General features: G+C 49.4%; 1 protein-coding gene across 10 annotated transcripts in view; it reads right to left on the reverse strand.

The window, feature by feature from the left end:
- Window positions 1–27,569, reverse strand: part of PGAP6 (post-GPI attachment to proteins 6) — a 53,752-nt gene continuing 26,183 nt past the window's right edge. For 8 of the 10 annotated variants that reach the window (XM_032781574.2, XM_032781579.2, XM_032781577.2 and 5 more), the window contains 10 exons: window positions 25,978–26,111; window positions 25,275–25,540; window positions 23,289–23,638; window positions 13,550–13,643; window positions 12,558–12,681; window positions 10,468–10,604; window positions 7,915–8,093; window positions 6,363–6,509; window positions 4,129–4,245; window positions 1–3,462 (listed from right to left, as the gene is read on the reverse strand). In XM_032781574.2, coding sequence (XP_032637465.1) covers window positions 3,166–3,462; window positions 4,129–4,245; window positions 6,363–6,509; window positions 7,915–8,093; window positions 10,468–10,604; window positions 12,558–12,681; window positions 13,550–13,643; window positions 23,289–23,638; window positions 25,275–25,540; window positions 25,978–26,111 — 1,845 coding nt within the window. In that variant the 3' untranslated portion in view covers window positions 1–3,165. The remainder of the gene's footprint in view (window positions 3,463–4,128; window positions 4,246–6,362; window positions 6,510–7,914; window positions 8,094–10,467; window positions 10,605–12,557; window positions 12,682–13,549; window positions 13,644–23,288; window positions 23,639–25,274; window positions 25,541–25,977; window positions 26,112–27,569) is intronic. The other 2 variants (XR_012656520.1, XR_012656521.1) reach the window with 1 other exon arrangement.

Consider the following 27,569-nt stretch of genomic DNA (forward strand, 5'->3'; position numbering starts at 1 on the left):
CTTTGTTTTGCTTTTTATTTGATTTCTTGCCTTAAGACATACAAATATAAAATCCCATTCCAGAAAGTGCTATTGCAGATTGGATGATTTCAAGTACAATTACATTTATTAATTTATAAAAACAGGAAGCTTTAAAATTCACTATATAAAATAAAATTAAACCACAAATATTACAGCAAAAAAATCAAGTATTTAAATATTGGCATCTGCTCAAATGTTACCCGAGGTAATTGACAAAATATTTATTTCTCCCAGTAAAATTATACAAGATAATTCTTTTCCATCATAGTGTTGGGGGTGAAGAGGAATAAGACTAGCAAAATAATTACAGGGATTTACCCACCTCACCCATCCCAAAGCTCAATGTGCTTCACAGCATTGAAAACTATATTAAAAAGGCATAAATTAGAGTATTATTGCTCCATCTAGTTAATATGCAGCATCAAAGCTGCAAATGCAGCATTCTATGTATGAAAGAGTTGCAAACAATGTATTACAATACTCTAAGGCCAAGTGCTCAACTTACAACTAAGTAGTGACAACTGATGGGAAAGTGCTAAAAACTGGTGATTTAAGTTATTGGAATCCCAGAGTGTTTGAAATCCTGCTCCAACCAGGTACAAAATTACTAACAAGAGCCTTGCTACAGGAAGTGAAAGGAACAATAAGACAGAGATCCAAGCCTATAGAAGAATAACAAAGGCCGGTGGATTTGGGACATTATATATCAATATAAAAATCCTGTCTTCATGTTGCTTGGAACAACTAAAAAGTCAGACTACCACAACACTTAGTGTTACTGCTCAGCATCTTCCATATAAATTCATATTACCTGTAGCACGGAGTGAAGAGATACAAGTGTTTCTAAATAGCCTGCAGCCATAACCATTTTTTTCCTTCCATGAGTGGCTTTTTCATCTAGGTACAATGAGTGTTATTCGCTCATCTGTATATCTGTTTGAAAAAATTAATTTGTAAAGAAATATGGCAACCAATGTGAAGTTCTCAACTCTGCTTCTACTCCAGGAGCAAGATGCAGGTCAACTCAGCTTGCAGGTCTTCCCCAGATTTACCTGCACCAAATCCAGTCCAGCTCCCCGAAGACAGTTTGTTGGAACTTTAAGTTAGCTGGTGGCTGGATTAGTTGCTAGAGAAGGGTAAAGTCTGAGACTGTAAGCAGCTGGCAAAATGCTGGGCTACTTTTCAAAAGCCAAATAATCTTACCCAGAGAAAGTGCCCTTAATTAAACAGCTCGTACTCTCTTCCCTCCTCCCAACCACATGTTTTAAACAGAGTCTTTGCTGTCTTCCTCTGCAGCTGATCATCATGAAGGAAGGATCCTTGATGTCAAATAGCAGTCAGACTCCATATTGTATACAACACTCTACTCACATCAGACCTAAGTATGAAATAGTCAGCATCCCTGAGGGAAAAGCCAGAAGTCGCATACGTTGAACATCCACCAGGCCAGATGTTCAGGTGCTGACCTCCTTTTGCATGACACAAATTGCACACAAATAGTTGCAGTTGCAATTTTGCCCCTGCAGTTTAGTTTGCTGAGGTGTCTGATCCCCTGGTTGGTACATGCACTTTGACATTGGCATGATCAGGGGAGTCTCTAGCTATTTTGGTGCCCTATGTGGGGCCCCAGGCCTCCATAGGGAAGACTGGGGGGGGGGCAGCCCCAGGGGGGCTGTGCGGGGCCCTGCTCCGGAGCTGTGCGGGGCCCTGCTCCGGAGCTGTGCGGGGCCCTGCTCCGGAGCTGTGCGGGGCCCTGCTCCGGAGCTCTGTGGAGGGGAGGAGGGGGGATGGCCACCTCCTGCGGGAAGTGGAGTGACCCGGCCCCAGGCTGCTCTGCTCCCAGGCTTGGGGGGAAGGCGGGAACCGCTCCCCAGCACTCACCGGCAGCGCAGTTGGGAGCTAGGGGAGTAGAGCAGTTGGGGCTGAGTTGCTCTACTTACCCATGAGTGCAGGCCCGACCGCTTCTGGAGTCCTCAGGGGAGTGGAGGTGGGGCAGGGAAGGAGCAGAACAGAGGCAGGGGCCCTGGGGAAGAGCCAGAGCAGGGGCTCGAGCAGCATGTAGCTGCACAGGGCACCAGGAAATTTCCTGGTGCCCTACGCAGCTGGTACTTTGTGTATGGGTAAGGACAGCCCTGGGCATGATCTCAGCTGTGGATGCAAATAATTCAAAGCTGTGGAAAGGGAGGCCTAGTTAAGTCCAGGTTGAAAATTTGTCCTGCCATGTTCAACAAGACACAGCTATCCAATATATGGGACGTGACAGTCTCATTCTGCCCCCTCTTCGTAAGACAGACCCCCTATCCAGGACTCATCTATGCTCTCTCAAGTACTTACTGCAATCACAAGAACTGCTATAGCCGCCAAGGGCATTTAAACAAACTCCAGCAGCTGCTACCTGACACTTGATAGGAACAGGAGTGAAAACAGTAGCCTGATCTGGGGTTTAGTTCTTCAGTGGCAGTATTTCCATGTCAGTTACTATTCCCCTAACGCAAAGCAGGATGTGATGGACTCAAACTGTTGAGCATATTATGGAGATGGAGAAAGGGGCCGCTAATTCTAGAACACATGGACACAGTATGCCTCTATTTCCAGAGTTTTGCTTTGGGATGGGCCAGTAATGCCAAGATGAGAGAGACATGTCTTGCTGAAGGAGGCCACCAGCTCCAGCTCATGCACAGTTGGCATAGTTGCCCTTTCCATAGCAAAGCGAGGTGAAACCACAGGAACTCCTAGTGGAAACAAAGCCAGGCACCATCCTGGAGTCCTCTGCGAGGAGTTGGCATCTGGAGAGGAGCTCTGGTGCCAGAGCCCTCACTATGGTAGGTAACAGTGAGCCCCAGACCAACTGCCATGGCCAGAAGGGAATGGAGCTCTCATCTTTTTGGTGGCATGTGGATGCAGGCTATTCTTTTCTTTATAAAAAACACATTAGAAGCCTCTCCCTATCCTGTGGAAGGGTGTGGGGACTTGTCACCATTTTGCCCAGAGGCAGAGGCCCAGCTATTGTGCTGCCCTGGCTAGTCCACAAGTGCATTACTGAGTTCTGAGCATGCACAGGTGGCAGTTCTCACTCATCTGGAGAAGACGGGCCCAAGCAAGTCCTCCATCCCTCTGGCCTGTAGCCCTGCATGCCAGTCCGACTCAGGTCACCACATAGAGCTCCTCGCGGTCATTTTTGCATATCTGATAGCGACAGATGAGCTTCTGTGACCAGGCCCAGGGCTTCTTATGCTTGTCATGAGGCGGGAGTAGGAAAGCCACGCTGCTGGCCACCAGGATGTGCCAGATGCTATGCGTGTAATAGTAGTTGTCATTGGTTTCCATGAATGCATACACCGAGATGGCAACAAAAGCCAAGGTGATCCCTGGAATGAGGTAGAAAACCCAGCGCTTCCATGAGGTGGGGTAGCAATGGCGGCGCTTCACTCCATGGTAGACCTAAAGGCACAATACCAGAGAAGGGTTATAGCAGCACAGGTCCACCTCTTCTGTGGGACCAGCAGACGCTCACACTGGTACCCGGGGAACAAACTGATAACTAAGAGGTCTGCACCTCCCAGCAACAGAGGTCACTTGTACCATCTCAGTCCTGAGGAAGGAAGCTTAGAATCCGCCCCAGCATGATGCAATGCCTGGCCTTATCTATTTTGTATTCAAGGCCCCAAATACCTTCAGTTCATAGAACAACCAAGTTACACATTTAAACCAAGTCACGGTCGGTGTACCTTTAAAGGGCCAGAGCAAATATGTAGCCAGCAATCAGAGTTTGGCCATGAGATGTGCCGGCAAGTTAGAGCTGCCAGAGCAGCTGGGCCGGGCCAGATTGGTAACCTGGGAATTCCTCGGTTAACTTGTGGCAACAAGTTAAGGATCAGACAGAAGTTGAAAGCAGCTAAGCCTTCCCCTTCACCAGGGTCAGTGCATCCCCAGGTCACCCTGATCTATGGGGAGAGGGGGGGCTGCCTGAGGCCTACTTATCGGGGCAGTCAGGGATCTCATCCCACTCAGCCACTATGGCAGTTCCTCTCTGCTCCCACCTTGTTAAAAACATGTTTCTGAAAGCAGTAACAAATGGAGCACCGCCCCAGCCCAGCAGTCACTTACCCATGCCATGATCATGATGATGAGAGCAAAAAGACAGGGGCCCATCATGTTCCAAATCCCTCTGCGGTCCAGCTTCAGGGACATGGCAATTAACAGGGTCCCCAGCACAAAGAGAACCTAAGCAAGACAAGAGGACAACACTGACATCAGGAACATACTTACCAGACTGCCTTGCAGTGCTGTGCAGCGCACTGTAGTCACTTGGCTCCTGTGGGTGCCAATGTCCTAACTCAAAACGCTGGGTCTCTGGAAGGGAGACTCCTGCAGAGAGGTTCCGGAATCTGGGTGGGATACAACAGCACAGCATAAAAAATGCCACCTGGACAGACAGAAGCGCCACATTCGCCCTGCCAATGTGGCTCTGGAACAGCAGGTTCAGTGCTGAGCACACTGTGATGCTGAGAAACTGGAGAGGGTCAGAGAAGAGCAACAGAAAAGCTCTTTGGGGCAGGGATGGTCTTGGTGTTGTGTGTTTACACAGTAGGCCCTGGCTCAGGCTGGGCTCCACAGTGCTTCCCCAACACAAATAGTCAGGAAGCTGCAGGAGATGAGTTCTGAGGAGAGATTCCAGTTTGGCTCAGTGAGGGCGAATAAAGGAGACGTGTGATAGTCTAAAGCTAACTGAAGGGGGATGGCAAAAAGGGGTTAGGGGGAACAGAGCCAGTCGGAATGGGAAGATTCAGCTGAATGTATTGCAGCAGCACACAGGCTGACCAGACAGGAAGTGTGAAAATCGGGACGGGGGTGGGGGTGGGGGGGTAATAGGAGCCTATATAAGAAAAAGACCCAAAAATCAGAACTGTCCCTATAAAATTGGGACATCTCGTCACCTACACACAGGCCCTAGTCAGGCTCTGGGTGCTGCACAAACACAGAATATAACACAGGCTTTGCCCCAAAGAACTCGTTCTCCAATTTGACACATGGAAAATTGACACCGCCGAGGGGTTAAGTGGCCAGTAAGCCTGAGACACTGGGCCTGCCTGAGGTCCTGAGCCCCCTCAGCCCCATCTGCACCCAGCAGGGCGAAGGTGCTCTGGCTCTGTCAAGCCAAGTATCTCGCACCGGGCACGTAAAACCCTGGGCCACTTTGGAACATGCCTTGGCCCAGGTCACGCAGCCCATCAGCGGCAGAGTCAGGACCAGAACCCAGTCCTCCTATCCCCCAACCCTTTGCTTTCACCGCAGCTCAGCTTTGCACTCTGGGGCTAGCAGGAAAAGAAATGGTTAAGAAGCCAGTCCCAGTCAGTTGTGACAAGCAACTTCCTGCACCACAGGTCTCAGCCTCGACATTCCCCTGGGTTCTTCAGCTAAAACTGATCTCTGAAGGACCAGAGCAGGAGGAAACTTGCCCTCTCCCTACTCTGCTAGTTGGGTGGGTGTCAGGATAGGAATCACAATGGTCCAGGTGGGTCAGTACCATTCACAGACTGCCCAGGGTTTGCAGTCCTAACTTAGCCACACATTCAGTTGGACATTCATTCACCGAGTCACTGCTGCATGGAGAATTTGTTTGGAAGTTGACTTAAAATCCCTTCAGCCATTTTAGAAAAGTTTTTTTTAAATAGATGAAAAAATGCCTTTTTCCCACTTCAGAAGACAGACCCCAGGTCTGGTTCTTTGCTTGGAGAGGCCGGGTGGTTCCACCAACACGTGGGCTGGAGGGGTTAAACTGAGCAGGCGTGTTGGCCTCTCCCAGCTTGACCCAGCTGAGCGAGAAGGCAGGAAGTACTGAGCGCAGACCTGCCTAACCCTATCAGCCCTTTCCTTTCTGCATGCTCACAATGAGGATATTTGAGAAATGAATCATTAGGCCCCGCTCTATTGAAATGAATGAGGCAATTCACCCCTCTCAGAGCTATTGCTTCAGGGTCTGCAGGGAGCCTAAGACCAGGGGCTGAGAGAGCGGTGAATCTCTAGCAGTTTGACTCAAACCAGCTCTGGAGGGCCTGATACTGGCACAGCTGAGGACTCTGTGTGGGGAAGGTCTCGTTTCCCACCACCCCAGCACAGCTCTGCTTGGGTAGCACTGGCAGTGCCCTGTCACAGACAAACTCCAGCCTGCTTCAGCCATGGTCAAGGAACGGGGAGGCCCAGTCTTCCCAAACAGAAGTAGCAGCTGTCCCCATTAGCCCAGCAGATGGCTCATGTGGCACCCCCGCCACCCCAAGCAGGGTGGTAGGGCCATGTTGCAGGGTGACTGGTGCTTTGTGCAGCGAATGCCTGTTACTCACGTATTTTAAGATTTTCTTCACTCGGGCCATACACAGGATCGTCACCCAAATGGCGACTACGGAGCCCAGGAAGTCGCAGTACTGCAGAGTGTCGTAATCCATGATGCAAATCACAGCGACTCCTGGCTGATCACATGCATGGTAGAACTAGAGGCAGGGAACAAGAAGAGTCAAGTGCAGCAGAAGGCCGACATGCTCGCATGGCCAAGCTCCTTTTTGGATGGAGTTGGTAGACAAATACAAAAGGCTCAGCCCTGGAGCTATGAGTACCTACAGCGAGGGTCTCCTGGTGCCTTGTTGCAGGCATGGAGAGCATCTGCTTTTGAACTGTATTTGTTGGTGACAGGCCTGCTAAGGGCTGAGGGGGAAGAAACGCTGGTTTCTCAACAGACTCAGCGGCCCATCTGCAAGTGCCTGGAACAGATCAGCCCCACATGACATCCCTGTTCACGTCCCCCAGAGATCTCGCCAAGGGTTTCCTCGCTGAGAAGGGAAGGGAGCACCTGATGTTTCTAGTGTAAAAGAGCTGCAAAGTAAACAGGTTTTGAAGGCAGTGGCGGTTTTGCTCTGCAGTTCACCCATAGGGCCCAAGAATCAGGTGGAGCGAGGGGGGAAGCTGGGCAATTTTGTTCATTGCAGACTGCACTGTTTCAAGTCATAGTAGCAGCACCCCTCACCCTCACTCCCCTTCTGCAAACCTCCTTGCTGCCCTGCTCGGTCATGACTAATGCCTGACCATCGCCTCCTTGCAGAGATTCAGTTGCTTCATTGGCTTGTTGAGTTCCCTGCACTCAGTGCAGGAGGAACTAGGAACAGCACTGGATGTATACCCCAGGGCTCCCATCCCAATCTGAAGTGGGGGAGTGGAGAGGCTGTTCTGGTACTAGACATTTCATACTTTAGATATGAGCCCGTATGAGCCCTCTCAGGGGCTAAATGGAAGGTCCAGGCTCCAGGCCACTATCCCAGCTAGCCAAGGCAGAGTGTGAGCTGTCACTGAGTGCACTGTGGCTTCCCCCCCAGGCCTGCATGGTCCATGTCTGCCTCAGGCCCTACAGAGGGATGCACCCAGTCAGAGAGAAAATCAATCTCACTGGGAGACAGGGTAATTAACACACAAGACAAGCACCCCAGCCCCACACAGCTCTCCCAAGGTTCCCATTGGTCAGGGTCCGACTGAGACGCTAACATAACATTGGAAGGAGGCAGGGTGATGAGGATGTTTTTCATGCTAAGTTTCGGACGGAGCAGCAGCCCTGTCAGGTTCACCTGCATGGGCAGAAGGTTCACATGCGGCGGGGCATATGTGTTTTAACGGGTCTGTTCTCCATTGGAGGTGCCCAGCTGATGGCAGTGAGCATTCCCAAGAACTGGGGGGCTATAGGAAGAGAGCACCCTCCTGCTAAGCCTCTCCCTCTCAGGTACAGAGAAGCAGGCTACAGGAGCAGTCAATTTGAGGGTGGGGGTAGTGGAGTGGCTATAGCCTCTGAGGAGGGCCCAACACCCTGCACCAACTTGCTGCTGGGTGGTAGTGCAAACAGACATGACTCACCGTGGAGAAGAACATGGTGTAGGTGTAAACAGAAGCCTCCACCAGGTAGTAGCGATACAGAGCAACTGCAATGGCTGGCAGGAACATGAGGTTACTGAGTGTGAGCAGAAGGGTGGCCAGATTCTGTAAGCCGACAGACTGGGCTTTAGTGTTATCAGTGCAGCTCCATCCACCCCAACCTGGCACACAGCAGAGAGAGGTTACAATGGTATGTCTCCAGGGCTTCCATAATATGCCAACAGCTGTCTAAGGATTCCCTAGAAAAGGCGCTCACAACCCATCCCCACATGTGACAAATTCCACATCCCTCTCCATCTCCTCTCTCCAGATCCTGTGGGTGACCAAATGCACTTGCTGCATTAGCCATCTGCCTATTCCCCTGCTCCTGCAACCTCAGGCTCTGTTGCAGCAGCTCAGCTTGGCAGGGAATGGGGCAGACTGCACCTTCGGGGAGGATTCCTGTGCTGGAGTCACAGTGATTTCAATAGGCAATGTGCATCAGCTGGTCAAATCCACAGTAACAAGATACAAATGGACACTACATCCCTTCCTGCTCGTGGTGCTTAGCCAAGAGTCTCAGGGCTTGGCTACACTCACACTTTACAGCGCTGCAACTTTTGTGCTCAGGGGTGTGAAAAAACACCCCCCTGAGCGCTGCAAGATGCAACGCCGTAAAGCGTCAGTGTAATGAGGGCGGCAGCGCTGGGAGCACGGCTACACCCGTAAAGGATGTGGTTTACGTGCAGCGCTGGGAGAGCTCTCTCCCAGCGCTGCCGCTCTGACCACACTCACACTTCAAAGCGCTGCCGTGGCAGCACTCCCGCAGCGCTGCTGTGGCAGCGCTTTGAAATTCCAAGTGTAGCCATACCCCCAGGTAACATGGCTCCAACTGCCCATCTGAAACCTTCAGCCAGTGACACTCCTGCTCTCAGCACACAGTGATGTACCAGCCCCGGGAGGGGTGCAGTCTTCAATTTACGCTGGCACTGGCCCAGACCCCAAAGCCTGGGGAACATCCCAGCAGAGCCTAACCCTTATTTTGGAGAGGTTCCATACTGCTCCTGCACAGTGGGGGTTAGTGGAGATGGCTGTCGATGAGCTGCATTGGGTCTGTCAATCCCTCCTGGAGGTCAGGGCTCTCTCCATCTCCAGGGTGACTCACAACAGGCATTCCCTACTTGCTAAGCTATTTTTCAGACAGTGATCAGTGGCTTGGGGCATGATGCCCTCCGGTGGGTGGGGGCTCAAAAGGGGAGATTCCTGCAAAGCCCGAGAACCAGGACTGAAAACCAGTGCCACAGTTTACAGAGGAGGCTGCATTCTCGCTCTAGGGCCACATGGCTGCAGTCAGACAACCAGGAACCAACTGGCTGGAATTTGAAGACAGCCAGGAGTTTTGGGCAAATTTCACCTCTGTGTCTGTGAAGAGCTTATGATTTTCTCAAGTTTGTCCAAAGCTGGAAGGATGTGTTAAGTAATTACTGTGAAACCCCAGACTGTAGTGGCTTTGCCAGGCACTTGCTCTGAGCCATTGAGAGTCCCAGGTCCAGGCATGCGGGTTAGTTTTGATTGGATGCCAATTCTGTTGATTGACTGGATGGGTGTCGCTCTCCAGAACAGGTTTGTAGGGTGAATGTTCAGTTAGGAATTGCAGAGCTCATGCCAACACTCTCCAGTATTCATCGGCCCTGCTAGGCCACTCATGGAAAGGTCCACAAAGTGCAAAATGCTGGGTTTGATGTGCCTGCATGTTTTCAAGAAAGACTTGGAGGGGTTCTCCCAGCTCTGCAATTTAGGAGGAAATTCTAGAAGCCCATCTGTGAATTCTAAGTGCTGGCTTCAGCATAATACAATGAATAGTGGAGGGTAGGTAGGACCTAACCATGTCTCAGGAACTGGGTTAAGGTCTACAGGGACATAGCTCTATCCCATCCACACTGTAACTCTTAAACATGTTGCGAGAGTCAGGGACCAGGCACCCACCGATGGTTACATGAGGCCTAACACATGCAGGCAACCAGCCAAGTCATCCTGCATCTTCCTTGGGCTATTTTCTATCTGATACAGGGTCATGGCTCGCAAAGCCAAGAAACATGTAGGAGCTCTTTGTGGATCACTTCATTCCTAAAGGTGAGAGCCTTTGTCTCACTGCCAGTAGCCTGGCCCAGGAGTGGCTGCATTGCTGTCCTTTAGTGATGCCACTGGAAGATCACAGTCTTGAAGCTACTTTCATAAGGAAGGGAAAGTTGGGTCCAGAGCAGCAAGCGCTGCAGCCAGGGGGCCCTTCCCCAGGTGTTCCAAGCTGGAGGTGGCTGTGGCCACTGCAGGTGGGATATTCCAGTGCTGCTCACTAGCACGGGGGTCTCTGAGCATTGCCTGTGCAGGGGCTGCATGGGTGCTGTGGTTTCACCCTGCACTCTCCAACTCTGGGAGCCCCTGGACTCCATTGCCTCACATTAGAGTCCCTACACAGAAAAGGGGAAGTTCTGCCTGAGGGTGGACATGCAGGCCTGCCAGAGGCTAGCCCAGGCTCCGGAGAGAGAGGGGACTCACCAGCTTTACAACTGCAGCCTGCGTAGAGGTAGCCATGTCTTCTCAGAAGACTGCACTGTCCATATGTCCCACAGTCATCGAAGCAGGGGGTGAGGTATATGGAGACGGTCACTTTGGCTTTTGCTTTGTTACATTCCCTGTAGCCAGAGGAGATTTGACTGTCAGATGAGCCTAATTGTGCAGAGGCACCTGCTACTGACAGAAAGCACCTTGATCCCTTCCCTGGGTAACCGAGGGCTAGTACACAGCTTGGAGCCCCTCCCTGCACTGGGGCCAGGAGATCCTGGGGCTGATGTCACCCTGCCAGTCCCCCCATTCAGTGTGCTGGGCTCCCTGTGCTGCGCTGCCAGTGACCTGATCTCCACCAGTAGACTTGCCCCTCTCCAGGGGCTGGAGGAATGCTGCGGACAGCGGGCACCTCTCTGGGGAACCAACCCTTCTCCTGCTGCATGCTATGGAGCAGCCATAACGGTACCAAAGTGGAGTGCCAAGGCCTCCAGAGCCTCATGGACCACAGTGATAAATGGGTGTGGGGAGGAGGCTCCTCAGAACTAGGAGAATAGAGACCCCCCCCCCGGGTATCGTGGAAGAGCCTGACTCCCCCAACTGGCCTGTCCCTCCTGCCCCCCATCTAGGGAACCCAACGCAGGACAAAACCCAGAGTACTTTTGAGGGCTCTGGATAGATTCCTCTGAAATGTCTCTGAGGACGATGCTGCCACCCAGTCCCTGGCAGCATGTGAGATGGATGTAAACATTCCAGCATGGACCCAACCCAGATACCTCCCACCTCAAACCACCTCCTGTTGTTACCCACAGAAGCACAGTGGGAATGGGAGGGGCACGGAGCACTCGGAGTGAAGATAGGGGGCATCCCATGGGAGTTTCTCTTCCGCTGCCATAGACATGGGACATGTGGGAGGGTTCTGGCCTGGCTGATGCTTAGTGACCCGCTCACTGGCCTGAATGGGTTCTTGAGTACCTTGGCCAACGCGTTTAAATACGGATTCAGGCCCCCAGGTTTGGACACCTGTATGGATGGGACCTGGGCTGACAGGAGGTTCCAGCCAGGAGCTGTGAACCTGGAAACTTGGTTGTAGGCCTCTAAGTTTGGGCATCTTGGCCTGGGTTCCTCTTTGAACCATGCTCACCCTTTCTTGTTTCACACAGAATGCTTTGCTGTTGGCCAGAGAGAAGGACCTGGCTGGGACACTGATTGCTGAATGGGGCTGAAGGGAGTTGATGAGGGCACAGGAAACAGACTGGTGAGCTGGCTGTATAGCAAAGGCACATGAGCTAGGTAGGGAGAATGCTACCCCAGGGTGATGGGCTCAGCTGCCTGGCTCCCATCCTGTCCATCTGGGTAGAGCGATTGCTTCCCATTAATCCCATTTCCCTTCACCACCTGCAGCCCCCATCTCTTCAGTCTCATCCACTGCAGGATCAGCACCAGATCAGGTAAATTTATACCAGAGAAGTGAAGCAGCTGCATGTTCTGTGCAGATAGAGTTCAGCTGGCCCGAGAAAGCCACTGGACACCCTGAGGTCCACAGTCCTACCAGCTGGAAGAATTACTTCTCAGGGGCTGGGAGATGAGTTACCACTGAGGTGAAGCAGCACAGCCAGTCATCTGGACAGGCCTCACAGAGCACTGTGAGCCACCCTGGGCCAGAGTTTATTTGATGGTGATTGGATATTCCTGGCCTGCAGCTGCACTGTCCAACTCTCAGTGAAGAGACAGTGACTTCAGCCTCTGCAGGTCTCAAATGACAGAGAAATGCTCTCAACCTAAGGCTGCAGAGGCCTCTGCGGAGCTGTAGGACAGCAGTTTTACTTTCACTTATAGCATGGCCGTTTGCAGCACCTGTCAGGTAAAAGGCAGCCTCCACGGCCACTGGGCAGGCAAGAATGCAAGCCAGCACCAGCCTCCACCACTGCTTCCTCCAGGTGAGAGCAAAGAGGCTTCGTGCCAGTGGTCTCCTGGTGCCAGGTATGCTGCCCCACGGCAAAGCGCTAGGCAGCACAGTGGTGCAGTTTGTCTGTGTGGTGGCATTTGTCGAGGGGAGCTCCTGGCCGCCATCGCACACTCACCCCTGGCCCCATGGGCAGATGAGCTGCAGGGAAAGGAACCAGTTGTCAGTCTCTGGATAGGGAATAATCAGTGTTGCTTCTGTGGAGGACGCATTCACGTTCAGAGGGTAGCCCTGGAAAAAAGCTTCAGAGAAAAAGGGTGTTTGCCATTAGTTACATGACATGGCTAAGAACTCCCAGGGACTCCAGAGCCTTGGTAGGTGAGAGAAGGGAAAGAGACAAGACCCAAAGAAATACCAGGCTGAGACCAATCCCCTGAGCTGTGGAGCAGTCAGAGATACTTTCCCCACAGCAGTCTGATCTCTCCACGACTGGCCTCCTGAGATCAGAGCACACCAGGGAGCCAGCCCTCATGACCAAGGACATGGGGTAATGGGAAAAGCCCAGACCTTATACCTCAGCACTCTCCAAGCCCCCGTCCTCACTAGGGACAGTGTCCAAAGATATCCACTGGTTCAGCTCCACTGGGCCTCACAGCACTGGGAGCCCAGGTGAGGCTGGCCCGGGGCGTCTCTGCTGTATGACACCGTGTGACATTACCCTGCTCACAGCAGGATGAGTAAGGGCTTAAATCACCACCAGCAGCCGGCTACTCACTGCACCAGCGCTCCCACCGTAGCTAACTCCTCTGGTGCTCAGTGCTCCACAGTGTAAGCAGAATCTTGATGGTTCCCTCAGCTACTGAACAAGGTCCAGAGATCCCCAGCATAGCAACTACACCCATTCCACCACCAGGAAGCTAGGCAGCAGCAGTGGCAACAGCATCTTCCCCTTATCTCGCTAGCACAGGCAGCTTCTTCCACAGGGACCCTTTATAATCAGGGGGCAAGGTTTGGAGAGGATGGTTCAGGCTGAAACAGACCATCACTATCAAACAGGACCTGCAGTGCTGCCAGGCTCCAGCACCAGCCATGAGACCATGCTTCCAGGACCCAAATGTTAAACCAGGAATACAAGCAGAGCCCAGAGGTGGGTGCCAGCAATGCCCGTACCTGTGCTGCAGTTCCGTGTGGTGTTGAGGGTCAGCACTGGAGAGGCAGCACTCACGCACGCGAACACGCTAGCATTGCCTATGCTCAGGGAAGTCTGAGGAAACAAAACACACAAGATCTGAAACAACATTAAGCTGACCCCTCCTCCTAAAGTTACTCTGCTCAACGCACCACACATTACCACCAACCCCTGCCTCATGCTGTTACACAGCCCTCTCCACAACATTTCCCAGCTATATCACTTCATACCTCCCCACATCTCCCAAACACAGCGTTTGGCATTGCAGATTGTAGAACAAACCCATCTGGCAACAGTTTGCTGCTCTCTGGGCAAGCCATGCTAGGGCACAAGTAGTGACTCTACCAAAGAGACTTATAGGCAAATGGCAGACACCAATGATTTTGCTGACTTAATGTTCCCGCTCTACACACGTGCACATCGTACATCATCTGAAAGCTTATTATGTCCGCTTTAAGATGAGGTATGGTGTGGATCTGTCATGTGGTAATGTTACCACAGAAACAGGGATGACACCATCAGCAAGTTAACATGACCAGTTTGAAATATTTCCATTTGTTTCTGTTAGTTTAGTGACTATGTATCATTTCAAGATATAAAATTAGATTTCTTTGTGACTCAAAAGCATCACAGCAATCCAAAGGGTAAACAAAATCTAAAACATTTAAATGACACATGTAGAAATGTAATAGCATTGGTGATATTTCTAGTCAATACTGCCATCTTGTTCATCATTATATCTGTGTTGAGAGCACATGGGTTACTATAGTCTTCATTGCCTTGGCACGTACACAGTTCTGTGCAGGGAAGATTGTGCGGACATAACTGATTGTGCCTGTAACAACAGGGTGCAGCACAGATAAGGTCTTATAGAAGCTCAGATGCCACTGGGCCCTTGAAGAATACAGGAAGTAGTTCATCATCTACGCTTTTTCAGCCATGTTACAATAGTGACCCAAAGCTGGTTTCCCTTTGTGTGAAGATATCCAGATCTTTGTTTGCCAAGCTGCTCTTTTGACATGCTCTTCAAAACTGTCCATACATGGTGGGAGTTTGGCCAGTGACTTGTCCTTTTTGATGGCTACACTGAGGCACAAGCAATTCAGGTTTCTGTAGGTCTTCTTTTCTCTCTCACTTTGGTCATAGAGCACTGCTACTAACGTCCTTGCTGTAGAAATTGAGGCTTGTCCGTCACCCTTTCCCAACCTGCCAAATTTTTTGATGGGGCTGAAGAAGCTATGAGTCTTACCAGAATCAAGTGCACCACTCACAATTCTCTCCATTTGTTCTTCACCAACAACTACTGTTTTCAGCAGAGACTGTTGTACAGCTGATGTGACATGCAGTCCAGTAGATATGTGGATAAGCGCCCCTGGATGTTGAGTCAGGGTCAAATGGGTTTATCATATTGTTGCTGATGTGGTTGTCAAGAGCTGAAACATGCTTTTCATTCCTCTCTAGTGCAGACACAAGGATTTGTTAGGCCACTTCTTTCTCCTCACTGCTTTCGCATTTTCATTCAAGGTATGTCTTGTGAGGGTCTGTCTAACGAGCTGGCTTCTTTCTTATCAGTCCTACAGTCCCACTGCAGCCTGTTCAGTCTTTGATGACCATTTTCTCTGTTGCCGTGTCACTCCAAATTCCCTTTTTTCATTGTGGCAAGTCCTTCTTTTACTTTCTCAGTGCTTACAGTGGAAGGTTCTCCTGGGAGATTGATGCAAGTGTCCAGTAGAGTTGTTGATACACTTCTCTTTTTGTGTGTTTATCAAATGATCCTTCTGTATTCTCTACCAGTTTGGAAGCTATTGAGTTTGGCTGGATTTTTGGTGGCCAATGCTCTGTGAGATTAGTGGCCCCAAGATGTTGCAGTAGTGTCCAGGCTCGACAGTTTGAATGTGTAAAATCAAAGTTTTGCATGCAGACAAGCCAGCATTGGCATCTTGCTGTGTCAAGGGAGCATAGTAGAGCTTTTGCAGTGTGATAGCTCCTGGTCTGATTGTATTGCTGGAGCAACTCCTGCGACTCTGTCATCCATCAGGGAGTGTGCTTTTTCCGGACACCTCGGGGAATGTTCTTCTTTCCTGCTCCTTTCAGGAGCCCTACAAACTGCTGAGATCATAGTGGTCTCACCAGAATCCTTGCAACAGTCTTCTCAACAGTCTGTTTGATGGCGTCCCAATCAGCTTTAGCAAAATTCCATCATAGTACCTGTTTTGGAAAAAACACAGGAATTTCTATGCCTATATAGATTATAGGCCTGTGTTGGTTATTCAGAAATGCCAATTCATGTGATGAGAGTGTTACCACTTTGGTCTTTAGACACAAATGTTAGGTCTGGATTGTACCCCTGTTGCCAGCAGATTGAATAGAATGTTGACTGTTGTTTTAGTGCATAAATTCATTGTAAGTCTTTGTGCAGACATCCAGCCCAGGAGATCTTTGCCATCGGTTTCATTTGTTTTATAGCCCCACTTAGTGTGGTGACTATTAAAATCACCTGCATAAATGCATGGAATATCCTGGTTTTGGCCATCTTATGCTAGAGGCTTTAGAGACATTGATAATGTGGAGCTCCCCCACTTTGATAGCTGTGGTAAATGTGGTCTCCTTTTCAGTTGGTGGAATATTAAAATCTGTGATGGTGTCCTTGATGTATATTGCCAAGCCACATTTAGGATGATAATTGCTAGTCATTAGGTTGTATCCATAGATACAGTAGCGTCTAGCCTGTTGGTCATTATTAACATGGGTCTCTTGCAATATGAGGGTATCCATGAAAAAAGGGAAGGCTGCAGGCCCTGATGGTATTCCGCCGGAACTCCTCCACCATCTTGATCCTAAAGGACTTCAATGGCTAGCAACATTGTAGTCTGCTACCTTAAGGACAGTACAAATCCCTAAAATATGGCATGAGAAAATGGTAATTACCATTCCAAAGCCTAGAAAGCCCACTGATGAAGCAGAAAGCTATAGGCCAATTACTCTACTATACATGACTTATAAAATTCTTGAACGTATCAGCCTTAAAAGAATATGCCCTTTTATGGAACCAATTATTCCTGTTGAATACGCAGGCTTCCAGCCAAAATGTAGCTGTTATGACCAAGTTCTGGCAATCACAACTCACATTGAGGATGGTGTAATGGGGCAGCTGCCCCACTCCTGAAGAACAGGGGATAAAAGCAGCCCTGGGAGAGGGCTGCAGCTGTGAAATGCTAGGCTGACTCGGGAAGCAGCCAACAGCTGGGGCCACGCCCCAGTCAGGCCACAGCTGTCCTATAAAAGGGCTGTTAGCCAGGAGCTCAAGATGACTCTCTCTCTAGCTCCTGAGAGAGAAGGACCGGGCTGCCTGGTAGCTGAGCAGGGTACTGAGGTGGAGCACTGCTGGGGAAGGGCAGAGGGAGCTGGGGAGCTCCAGCCTAGTAAAACCCCAGGCTGCAGGCCTTGTTGAAGGCCTACAAAAAATACTGGGGCTGCAGAGGGGAAGCCCAGAGATAGGCAGAAGCAGCTGATCCAACTCCCCTTGCTGATGATGAGTTGTTTACAGACAGCAGTTGCCCCAGTGAGTGGGGGTTAGATGGTTACTGACAGTAGCTACTGAGGCAAGGTGGGGATGGTGGGTGTGGGTTACTGTGAGGAGGCAGAACCCTGATGTAGAGGGGCACCAGAGTCCGGGAGGGACACGGGGGCCAGTGGCAGGCAAGACACCAGCCTGCAGAAGGCGCTCCATATGCTGGAGAGCTAATTTCCAGGACGACCAGCAGGAGGCGCCGTGCCAGTGAGACATCACCCCACCACAGATAGCTATTAAAAAAACCCTAATGACTGGTGCAGTATTTGTCAACCTGTCATCTGCGTATGATACTGTATGGATTAAAGGCCTGATGCTGAAACTTGCTACAATTATACCTTCCTACCAAACACTTCACCAGCTGTGGACCATGCTGAGTAACAGATGCCTACAGGAGTACCTGGGTAATAAGACCAGCTCATCCCGTACCATAAAAAACGGGCTACCACAAGGCTCTGTACTTGCTCCAATCCTTTTTACTATTTACATAAGTGACATGCTTCCAAAATTAGGATAAGCAGATGATCTTGCCATGACAATCAAAGTATCAAACTTCCATGACATGAGAAAGCATTAACTGAGAACCTCCAAACTATGGAACAAGACTCCCTGAAATGGAGGCTCATACCAAACCCTTGGAAAACGATAGTAAGCACATTTTATCTTGATAACAGAAGTGCCAAAACCACACTGAAAGTAGGTTTCTGTGGTAAAAATGTGCGACATGATTACACTCCAACATATCACGAAGTGAAACTCGACCACACATGCTCACCTTCCATAATCATCTTGAGAAGGTAGCTGCAAAGGTAAAATTGAGATCCAACATAATCCAGACACTAGCAAGTACAACCTGGGATGCACCAGCACTGAGAAGATCTGCAATAGCACCTGTATATTCAGCAGTTGAATATTGTGCACTGGTATGGAGCAGATGCAGTCACAGGTGACTTGTGGCTACCCAGCTGAATACAGTGATGCGGTGCATCATGGGAACCCTCAGGTCAACTCCAACATCATGGCTATCTGTTCTAACATCACTCCTCCACCGATATGCTGAATTGCTGCACCATTCTGCAAAGCTCAGCGAATCCTAGAAAACAGACATCTTCCTATCCACCAAGACCTTAACAACATCCCGTCACAACATCTTAAGTCCCGCAAGCCTTTCAGGGAACATTCATTTAGCCTCATGCAATCAGGCTACGGTCAGGAGGAGGCTTGGAAAACAGATTGGGCTAAACAAGACTTTAAAAATAAGCACCTTGTGCCAAATCCCATGCATAAGGTTCCTGGGTTTGACTTTCCACTGTCATCTTGGTCAACTCTGAACTAAATCTGAACCAATCATGGTATATGTGGACATCTAACGCACAAATGAAAAATCAAGGACTCCCAAGCATGGGAGTATGGTTCCCCACAACAGACCATCGAACATATCACTACCTACTGCCCAATTTATAATTATGAAGGAGGCATTATTGCAATAAATTCTGCTACTCCTGCTGTAGCCATTTGGCTCGATCAACTTCAGGTGAAATTGTAGTTGCTGTTCTACACCAGCCACATGAAAGATGACATCAACTCCTCCAAATTTCACTGAAAGAACCAGGAGCCTGGCACAAAGCAAATGCCAGATTCAAAGGCACTGTGTACTTCTTTATGGCCTGTCTGCAGTAAAGGAACATGGTAGCATCGCACGCTGTGTATGAGCATAGGTGAAGTTTCCAGTCATCTTCTTGCTCTGTACGGACATTCAGAAGTAGTATCTGTATAACCTGGAGAAAACGATCCCAGAATTTGAATGTAGGAGGCTTGACATACTCCCTTATCTGATATTCCTCCAGTAGGTAGCATATGCTGAGTCACAGCATCATCTCTTTAACAACATGTTGTAAGGACTCAGTATCTTCAGACTCAAACACCTTTTGAGCATCAGCCAACATTTGCCAGACAAATGCTGGAACTACAAGAGTATCTCTTCTTTGCTCGCACCACTGAACAAATGAATAAAGTTCCAGAGCTCTCAGGGCCTCAAATGCTAGAAGCAAGTCACACAGAGCATGATTGAATTGCTAACCAACAGGCATTTGAGCTGCAGTACAAGCTGCATATACATCAGAATCAACAAGAAGGTCTTGCAATCCTGTGTTTCCCCAAAATTTCCCAGTACATGCACTAAAGCAGCACGAGGTGTGAAAAGCACCCAGAAAAATCACAGTGGTATCAAGTTCATTTGGGACAGTCCATTTCACTTGCAGAGCAACAGCATTCAGCTGCTGATCCATGGTCTGAATGGCATATAGCTGCCATTTCCTTACATTTCAGCACTGTAGGATAGATTGTGGCCATGTCAGCTGGTTTGGTCTCCACAATAGGTGTATATGAAACTACTGTGTAGGTGCTCTTTTTTGTTGCAAGTTTGTGGTTGAAACCAGGCCAAAATGGAACCACCTGAGTGCGAACAGCAGCAGGACCAGCATCTGGTACTGGCAGAATATCACAAGGTAGTCATCTTAAAAGACACCAGGAGAGATCTCAGACAGCGTTCATATGTAGGTGACAAGAGTTTATTTTCTTAAGTACTTTTTCATGGCAAGTTGGTTCTGGACGTGTTCTAGGTTTTTCAAACACTGATTGCCCAGACAGAGTAAGTGACTTTTCTTTCCCACACTTCAGTGATATTTCTTGTGATCTTGGACTACTTGTAGACTGGTCTTGAAATAGCACTCTAGTCACTGAATGGAAGGTGTTCTTTCCATCAGTGGTCTCTACATTGATGTCTATATTATCATCTCCTCCATGGAGAAGCTTTTCACCAGCATGAAGTGGTATAAATTCATTTGGAATGAACATACCTCCCTGGAGTCTTTCTACTTCAGTTTTTGCAGCAGTAGTGATGAGCCAACTGAGCTCATCATAACTGATGTAGAATCCAGGAATGTGTAATACATCAATTAATTTGCAAGACCCAGACTCATGGTATAGCTGTGCAGGAAGGCTTACATGCAGTGGTATGATAATTTTGGAACTGTTAAATACGATGCACTCTGCAATTGAGAGCTATCTTCTTTAAATGTCTTCTGAAGGGTGATACCTCTTGCTGGCTGAATTATATGCCTCTTATCTATCAATCAGCCAAAGGACAAACTCCTGCACCAATTGGAACACAAAAGTAGCTGACCTCTGAACTACAATCACCTGACTTTGGATAATATTCTGAGGCTTTCATTTTGGCTATTTCAGACCAAAAAAAATTGAAGCAGAATTATATAAAACCACTTGTTCACTTGAAAGCTATTGATCAGGCTCATTCACCAGAGGAACATCCATAAAACATTTAGATGACTTAATTTCCTGTTTCAGATTACTAGCAGCTTGGATAGCATCAGCTAATGTTACCACAGTGCACAGAACAATGGCAGACTTGCCTTGTCCATGCTGTAAATGAAATGAAGTGCAGAACCATTGTGGTTTTTCTAATCTTGCCTGTAATTTGCTGCTGGAACAGTTTACAGTTTCGACATCCGAAGGAAGTAGGGCTCTGTATCTTTGTAGCAGCTTGGACAGAAAAAGAGCCTTCTTGTTATACAATGATATTATGTACATCTCTTCAATCAGCTGATAAAATGAGGTGACTGTATTGTTGCAGTGTAACTGGATAGTTTTGCTTTAAGAGTCACTTTACTCAAGTAGGAAGAAAGGCATACTGAGTGACAAACTGCATCCTTAGCAATCAAGTCTTCCACAGATATTCTTTGCAACGTCACCATCTTTGCTTTGACGTGCTGGCTCCCTTAGAAGGGTTGCTCTCTTGTATGTTTCTATTTTATGAAGTTTCTTATCTTTTTCATGTGGTTTTCTCAAGCAAACAATGCAACGGGACCTGTCGCTGGAAGACGGGATTGCTCCGATGGTTATAGATGCAGATGAACATGATGCTTTTTTAACCAGCTTCAGAGTCTATTTTTTTTCCGGGGTTCAATACAACTCTGCTGGTGTGCCAAAACTGACTCATGTCTGCATTTCTGAAAGCAACCTCTGTGATAGAGCATTGGCAGCAAATCCTCTACACTAGAAAACTAATGCAGAGGCCGCCAACACAATTACTCTCTCCTGGAGTCTGCTGCCAGCGTCACAGAATTCTGTTCAGTACTGGTGGCTTTTGACAGTTTTGCATTCTTTTGATTTTCTTGAAATACAAAACATTTTTCAGAAGTTTGTGGAGAGCCTTTTTCTCTTTGATGTAAACTTTAAAGGGCTTGTATTCTCTCTGTCTTTATATATTTAACTTCCCTGTAGAGGTAAAATTTCCAAAGCATATTGTTAGCATTCCCACCCCCACTACTACCGCTTTTCATTTTGTACAAGTACACAGACTCGTGCTAAATTAAATCTATATATTAGTATCAAAATTGCCATTTTTGTTCAGTGAGCACTTTGATTGAAGCCCAGTATGAAGCTGTGTATTGTCATCTCGAACACTAATAATGACCTGTGCATAAGCACCACTGAATTAAAAAGCTAGTTTCTAGAATAGCTAGAACAAAAGCTAGTACTGCACTACATCCGTGGGCAATTACAAATTAAAACCTTCTACCAAGCAGACTACATGTTACGTTGTATGCACAAAAGTTTACAAATGGAGAAGCATTACTTTAGGAATTCATGTATATTTACATCTACCCACTATGCAGTACGAACTATGGGCACACAATCTACTGCTACTGGTACACAACCCTCAGTGAGAGACTGATCTGGTCAGCAAATTTCAGCTGAAAATATAGAAAACTATTATAATCACTTGTGAGATACTTTGATGATTAAGAATATGCGATGTGAAAACTTTTCATGTCACCATATTGGAAAATATTGAGATTTGCTATTTTTGCCACATGCTAGACAGCTTCATCATTTCTGGAAAAAAAAAATACTTGGCCATGCAACATAATAAAAATCTTTTAATATGTTCTCATTTGGTAGCTTTGACCAATAACCACCACATTACGGTGTTGTAATTAACAGTAAAAGCTGTAGTCAGTCACGTTGCAGTGTTTCTGGAACTGCAAACATTACCCTCATTTTGGGTACCACTACTTCACCTCATCTACAGGCTTATGGAACCACTTGACAGCTCCCCATCATACCTCATGTAAATGTACTTAATAATAAATGATGCCTGTGTACAGAGGGCAGGTATATTAAACTCCAAAAATATGGCCCTTTTTGGAGAACTGCCACATGCTGACCAGTCATGGATCCGGGAGATTGCTCTCACCCACAATGCACCAGGACAAGAGGTGAAACTAACCTGCTTGGAGCATTAGGAAGTTTTCTAGTCAGGTGCTGCTAGTAATACAGCATGCACTGCAGTGCATGTATTATTACATGCTCATTGAAAGGCTCACAAGTCGCTGCCCAAGTCATTCATCAACATCAGGCTGAAGCTCCCCAGAAGGGGAACAGAGGGTGGATCTGACCTCCCAGCACAGGCTGTTCACTCTAGCATATTGTTTTGCCAGATCACAGGCATGGAGAAATACATTTTAGTTGCCATCACTCAACAGAGAGGCTGTGACTTCCCAAGGTTCTGACAGAGCAGGGACTTGAACCAAAATGTCTCAAGTCCCAGGCCAATGTCTTAAACTACTAGACCATCCTTCCTCCCTTGCTAATGTGAACAGCCCCCTGCTTCTCTCAGCTGTTTGGGAGGCTCTGCAACCTACCATTTTCAGTGATGTTGGGCTAGGGCTGTTGTGAAAGCTCAAGTTCTTTCCCAGTGCCTCTCCACAGGCTAAGCTTTTCTGCTCTGCTGTGACTGAGAGACACTGACTAAATAACAGTTCTTGGCCCCCCAGTCAGGACCTTTTCTCCCACGCAGATCCTAAGCCAGCTGGCAGGACATGCTAGATACAGAATGGCAGATCTGTAAAATTCTTTATGAAACTGAAAGATGAAAAGCAATGTATAGGAAGGTTCTCCCATGGCTCCCCACCAACTCCCAGCCTCCCCAGGTCTGCCCCTGAACCTCTGCTAGCACCTACACTCCCCAGATGGCTCACAAACAATGTATATCCATGCATGGCAGGGCAACTAGAGAGAGAAGATGTCAACATAAAGGTGACAGCTTACATGGGAGCACACTGTACCTCATTCAGCAGCAGGTTCACCACCAGGGTGCCTCCACTGTCCATGCCAGTATTCAAGTTGAAGAGGAGAAGCGTGGGGAATTCAGAGTGGACAGGAATGCTGGGCCCATTTATAACTCTGAACCTCACAGAGGCAACGTCCAGGTCCTCACGGATGACAGGCTGATTCTGAAGGCAGAAGGTCCCTGGGTCGGACACATTGTTTGCAGCACCCACTGCGGGTAGAGTGGTGTTCCCCAACATTCCCAGGGTGCTGGCATTGCGACCCCCGGCCAGGGCTGGAGTGCTCTGGTTCTGATTCAGGCTGCTGTAGAAGTTAAGGAATGAATTGGTGCTCCCCGGCTTGCAAGCTGCAGAGCAACGAGGAAAGGAGGGAAGGTTAGCGTGACCGAGACCACCATGAGCACACCGCTCATTGGAACTGGAGGACATTGCTTAGGAGGATGCTAGGCCTTTAGCTCATAGCACTGCCAAGCAAAGCCATTTGATCCTAAGGCCAGGGCTGGAAACCAGGCCTCACCCCTCTAGGGGGCTGAGACTTGTAGAGGTGCACATACTAAGTGGATGGGATGCCTAGACTTCCCCTCTTCCCCTGCAATTCCAGTCATCTGAGTGACAGGAACAGGACCTGTTCACTGTTATAGCAGTTTTAGACACACCTGCACTGGCAGTGTCCCTTTCAGAGCCCCACTGTGACTGGAAAAACTGGTGTTGAAATCTCTATCCTAGGGGCCTGATGAAGGCCGGAGAGCCGGAACTGCCATGTCCCCCCACTTGTGAGCAGAGCACCAGGCACAGGCAAGACACCCAGGATAGGGAGTCACTGACACCTCTCATTGTCTGCTAACATCAACTGAGTACAGGGAGCATGGGGCAGCCGCACTAACTGCTGCCACACGAGAATGGGGCACTAGTGCTGGTCGTCGCATAACTGCTCCATGTACACAAGGCACCAAAGCTTCCCATGGGCCTGCTGCTGCTGCTGCTGCACTGGAGCGCGGGGGGGTTAAATCTGCCTCGAGCCCAGTTACAGGACCAGGAATAAACCCCAAAGCCGGGGTCACAATCTGAGCTGTGATACTCAGCGCTCCACTGGCTTTGGCAGCAGGTCACCACAACCAGGTACTCGCAGGGGCCAAAGTGCCCCATTACTGAGCTCAGCGCCTGCCTCCCCTCCCCAAAGCTCTATCTTCTACAGCAGCTAGAGACATTGCTTCCCTACATGCTCTTCTCTTGCCTCGAGAGCCCACCAGCTGCAGAAGGCAGGGCCCCCATAGCCCTCTTATCAGGTAGGAGAAAAGAGTTTCTGAAAGCTAATTTGTTAAGAACATTTCAAGGATTAGATAAACTCCCCATAGCGAAACCCGGCTCTGAGAGCCAAACGAGTCTTGGGCATCCAATACATCAGTGGCCTGCCCCACATCACTCAGAGACCAGGCTCATTGCAGAGTTGGCAAAGAGCCAGCAGATGTTTATTGCCTCAGTGCTGGAGGGGAGAGGCTGCCTCTCTCACTGCAGTGCCCTGAGCTAGCCTCTGATGCCCCAATGGCCTTTGAAGAAGTCTGTGGCTCACAAACCCTGGGCTCTTTTGAATTCCCAACACAGGCCTCCTGCTCTGCCTAGCAGAATCAGCTGTAAGCACACAGCAGGGAGGCCTCACAGCCAGTGGTCAATCATTTAACAAGCAGCAGTACACACAAAGCACAACTGGATCCCAGCCTCCTGGAAAGCTTCAATGGCTGGCCATGCCAGGCAGCAGGGATACAGGGGACAGTGACCCACACGACTACATCCAGTCACACGGTATAGGCTGTCCCTCTCAAGACATGGGGCTTGTCCCACCTCTATTTCCCCCGGCCCCATTTCCCCCTCTAGGAAGAGCGCAGGAGCAAGCCAGCCTGTGCTTGTGAAAGCCGAGTGGAGACATGGCAGACTGATGTGCACACTGGCCCCTCCCCACATATCTGGCAGCACCCAAGAGCACACCTGTGAAGGAGGCAATCATCTCAAAGGAGACGCTGGCATTGGCGGTGCTCAGATTCTCTGCCATGATCTGCAGCCACTTCTCCCATGGGGGCGAATGGAGGACCAGGCTGCAATCCGCTGTCCCCTTGCAGCTGAGGGTTTTCTGGAAGGACTGCGGCAGCATGATGGAGCCCAGCACGACCCGGATGGCACACGCCTTTGTGCTGTTCACCACACAGTTCCGCAGTGTGAACTGCATTGTAGCAGTGTACTCAGGGATAAAGATCCTGCAAGAATGGGAGCCATCAACACCTGCTCTGAACACAAGCCAGCCTGGGGCGCTAGGGGTGGAGAAGACCTGTAGACTTAAAAAGTGAAACCCTCCCAGGGTGAGTCCAGAGGGGCTTTGGAGCCCAGCATAAGGTCACTCTGGTTTGTATTGCTACAGTCCTGTCCAGAATGTGCATTGCAATGTGTAACTGTGTCTCTAAAAGCACCATGAAGGAGCTTGTCTTTCCCCTCCTTGAAGGAGTGGGGCCCCATTTAGTACAACCCCCTCCTCCCCCATCCCCCCAGGGGAACTATCACAGCTCTAGCTCGCTCCGAGGTGCAAGGCAGCCAAGGGCTCTCTGTGAGATTAGTGTGCGCATCTACTAGGCCAGCACCTGTGGGAGAGAAGCCCCATCTGCAGCCTCAAGCAATCTCTGCTGTCATGCTCACTTACTTGACATGCAGTGGCCTAGCAGGAGAGGCAATGGTTTGCTGCAGACGAGTGCCTGGCTGCAGGACAGGGACATCAACAAATCTCAGCACAAACATGTCCGGCTGGAATATATAGGCGCATGGAGTGGAGAAACCCTGCAGGGAGAGCAGGAAGGCAACTTAGAATCAGCAGCCACAGAATGCCAGTCCGAAAACTGCTTTGTTGGGTGAAAGATCAGCCAGTCTGACTTCCAACCAGCGCTCTCCTTCCTCTGCCATTGCCTGCACATACAGCGATACTCTAGCCCAGGAGTTCTCAAACTAGGGGTTGGGACCCCTCAGGGGGTCCCAAGGTTCCTACATGGGGGGGTCACAAGCTGTCAGCCTTCTCCCCAAATCCCGCTTTGCCTCCAGCATTTATAATGGCATTAAATATATTTAAAAGTGTTTTTAATTTATGGGGGGGGGGGGGAAATCACACTCAGAGGATTGCTATGTGAAAGGGGGCACCAGTACAAAAGTTTGAGAACCAGTGTTCTAGCCCAAGCAGTGGCAGTACAGCTAGTCTGTCTGAAGGTGCATCTCACTGTGTTCCAGTAATCAGCCCCCAGAACATGCCCCACCCCCCGCACATGCCCCATTCTCCTCTGAAAACCCACATCTTCTGCACCACAACCATGCCCTAATTCCTCCAGCCACCTCTCTGCAGTGCTTCTGCCTGCTAACCGTGGAGCACTGCACACGGGGTCTGCACGTGGGTCCCTCACCTTGAGCAGCAGGTGTCTCACACAGAAGAGTCCTCCATTCAGGCTGACCCAGGTATGCAGGGATCTTTGGCTCTAACGAATACCAAGGATTACTGCTCCTGGAATTGTCCCACATCCAACCCATTCTCATTCCAGTGAACGCAGCCCCAGAGCCACGTGCTGCCCCACAGCCCCAGCCTGTGTCAGAGCAGCCCACACAGCCAGCAGACCAATCTGACACACTCCTGGCTCCTCCTGGAGCCTTTGGGGCAGAAGAGAGCGCCGGAAGCAGATACCGGGCAGCATATCACATGGTATCTTTGCTTTCCTCAGTGGAGTTCCTGTGACATGGGGAGCAAGCGGGGGGCTTGAGCGAGAGAGGACTCTAAGAGGCAGAATAAAGTGAAAAGGTGGAAGAGGTGAGGTGCCAAGTGGATCACTGGATGCTGGCAGCCGTGGCAGGGAGGCAGCATGGCATGGGGAGACAGCGCAACAGTCACCGAGTCACCAACACCCTTTTCAATGAGAGAATCTGACTCAATCCAGAGATAGTGAGGAGCAAGCATCTCCCAGCAGATGGCAAACTCAGTGCAGGCCACTGGTTCTCCAGGGACAGGCAGCCTCCCCCTTCCAGCCTGACTCTGTCAAGGAGCAGAGCCCATTAGGTGAGGAGGATGAGGGAAGACTGAAAAATTTGGGCTTGTTTAGTTTGGAGAAGAGAAGACTGAGTGAGGACATGGTAACAGTTTACAAGTACATCAAAGGTTGTTACAAGGAGGAGGGAGAAAAAATGTTCTTCTTAACCTCTGAGGATAGGACAAGAAGCAATGGGCTTAAATTGCAGCCAGGGCAGTTTAGGTTGGACATT

The sequence above is a fragment of the Chelonoidis abingdonii genome, chromosome 9, assembly GCF_003597395.2.
Source record: "Chelonoidis abingdonii isolate Lonesome George chromosome 9, CheloAbing_2.0, whole genome shotgun sequence".
In the NCBI taxonomy this organism is placed as follows: domain Eukaryota; kingdom Metazoa; phylum Chordata; order Testudines; family Testudinidae; genus Chelonoidis; species Chelonoidis abingdonii.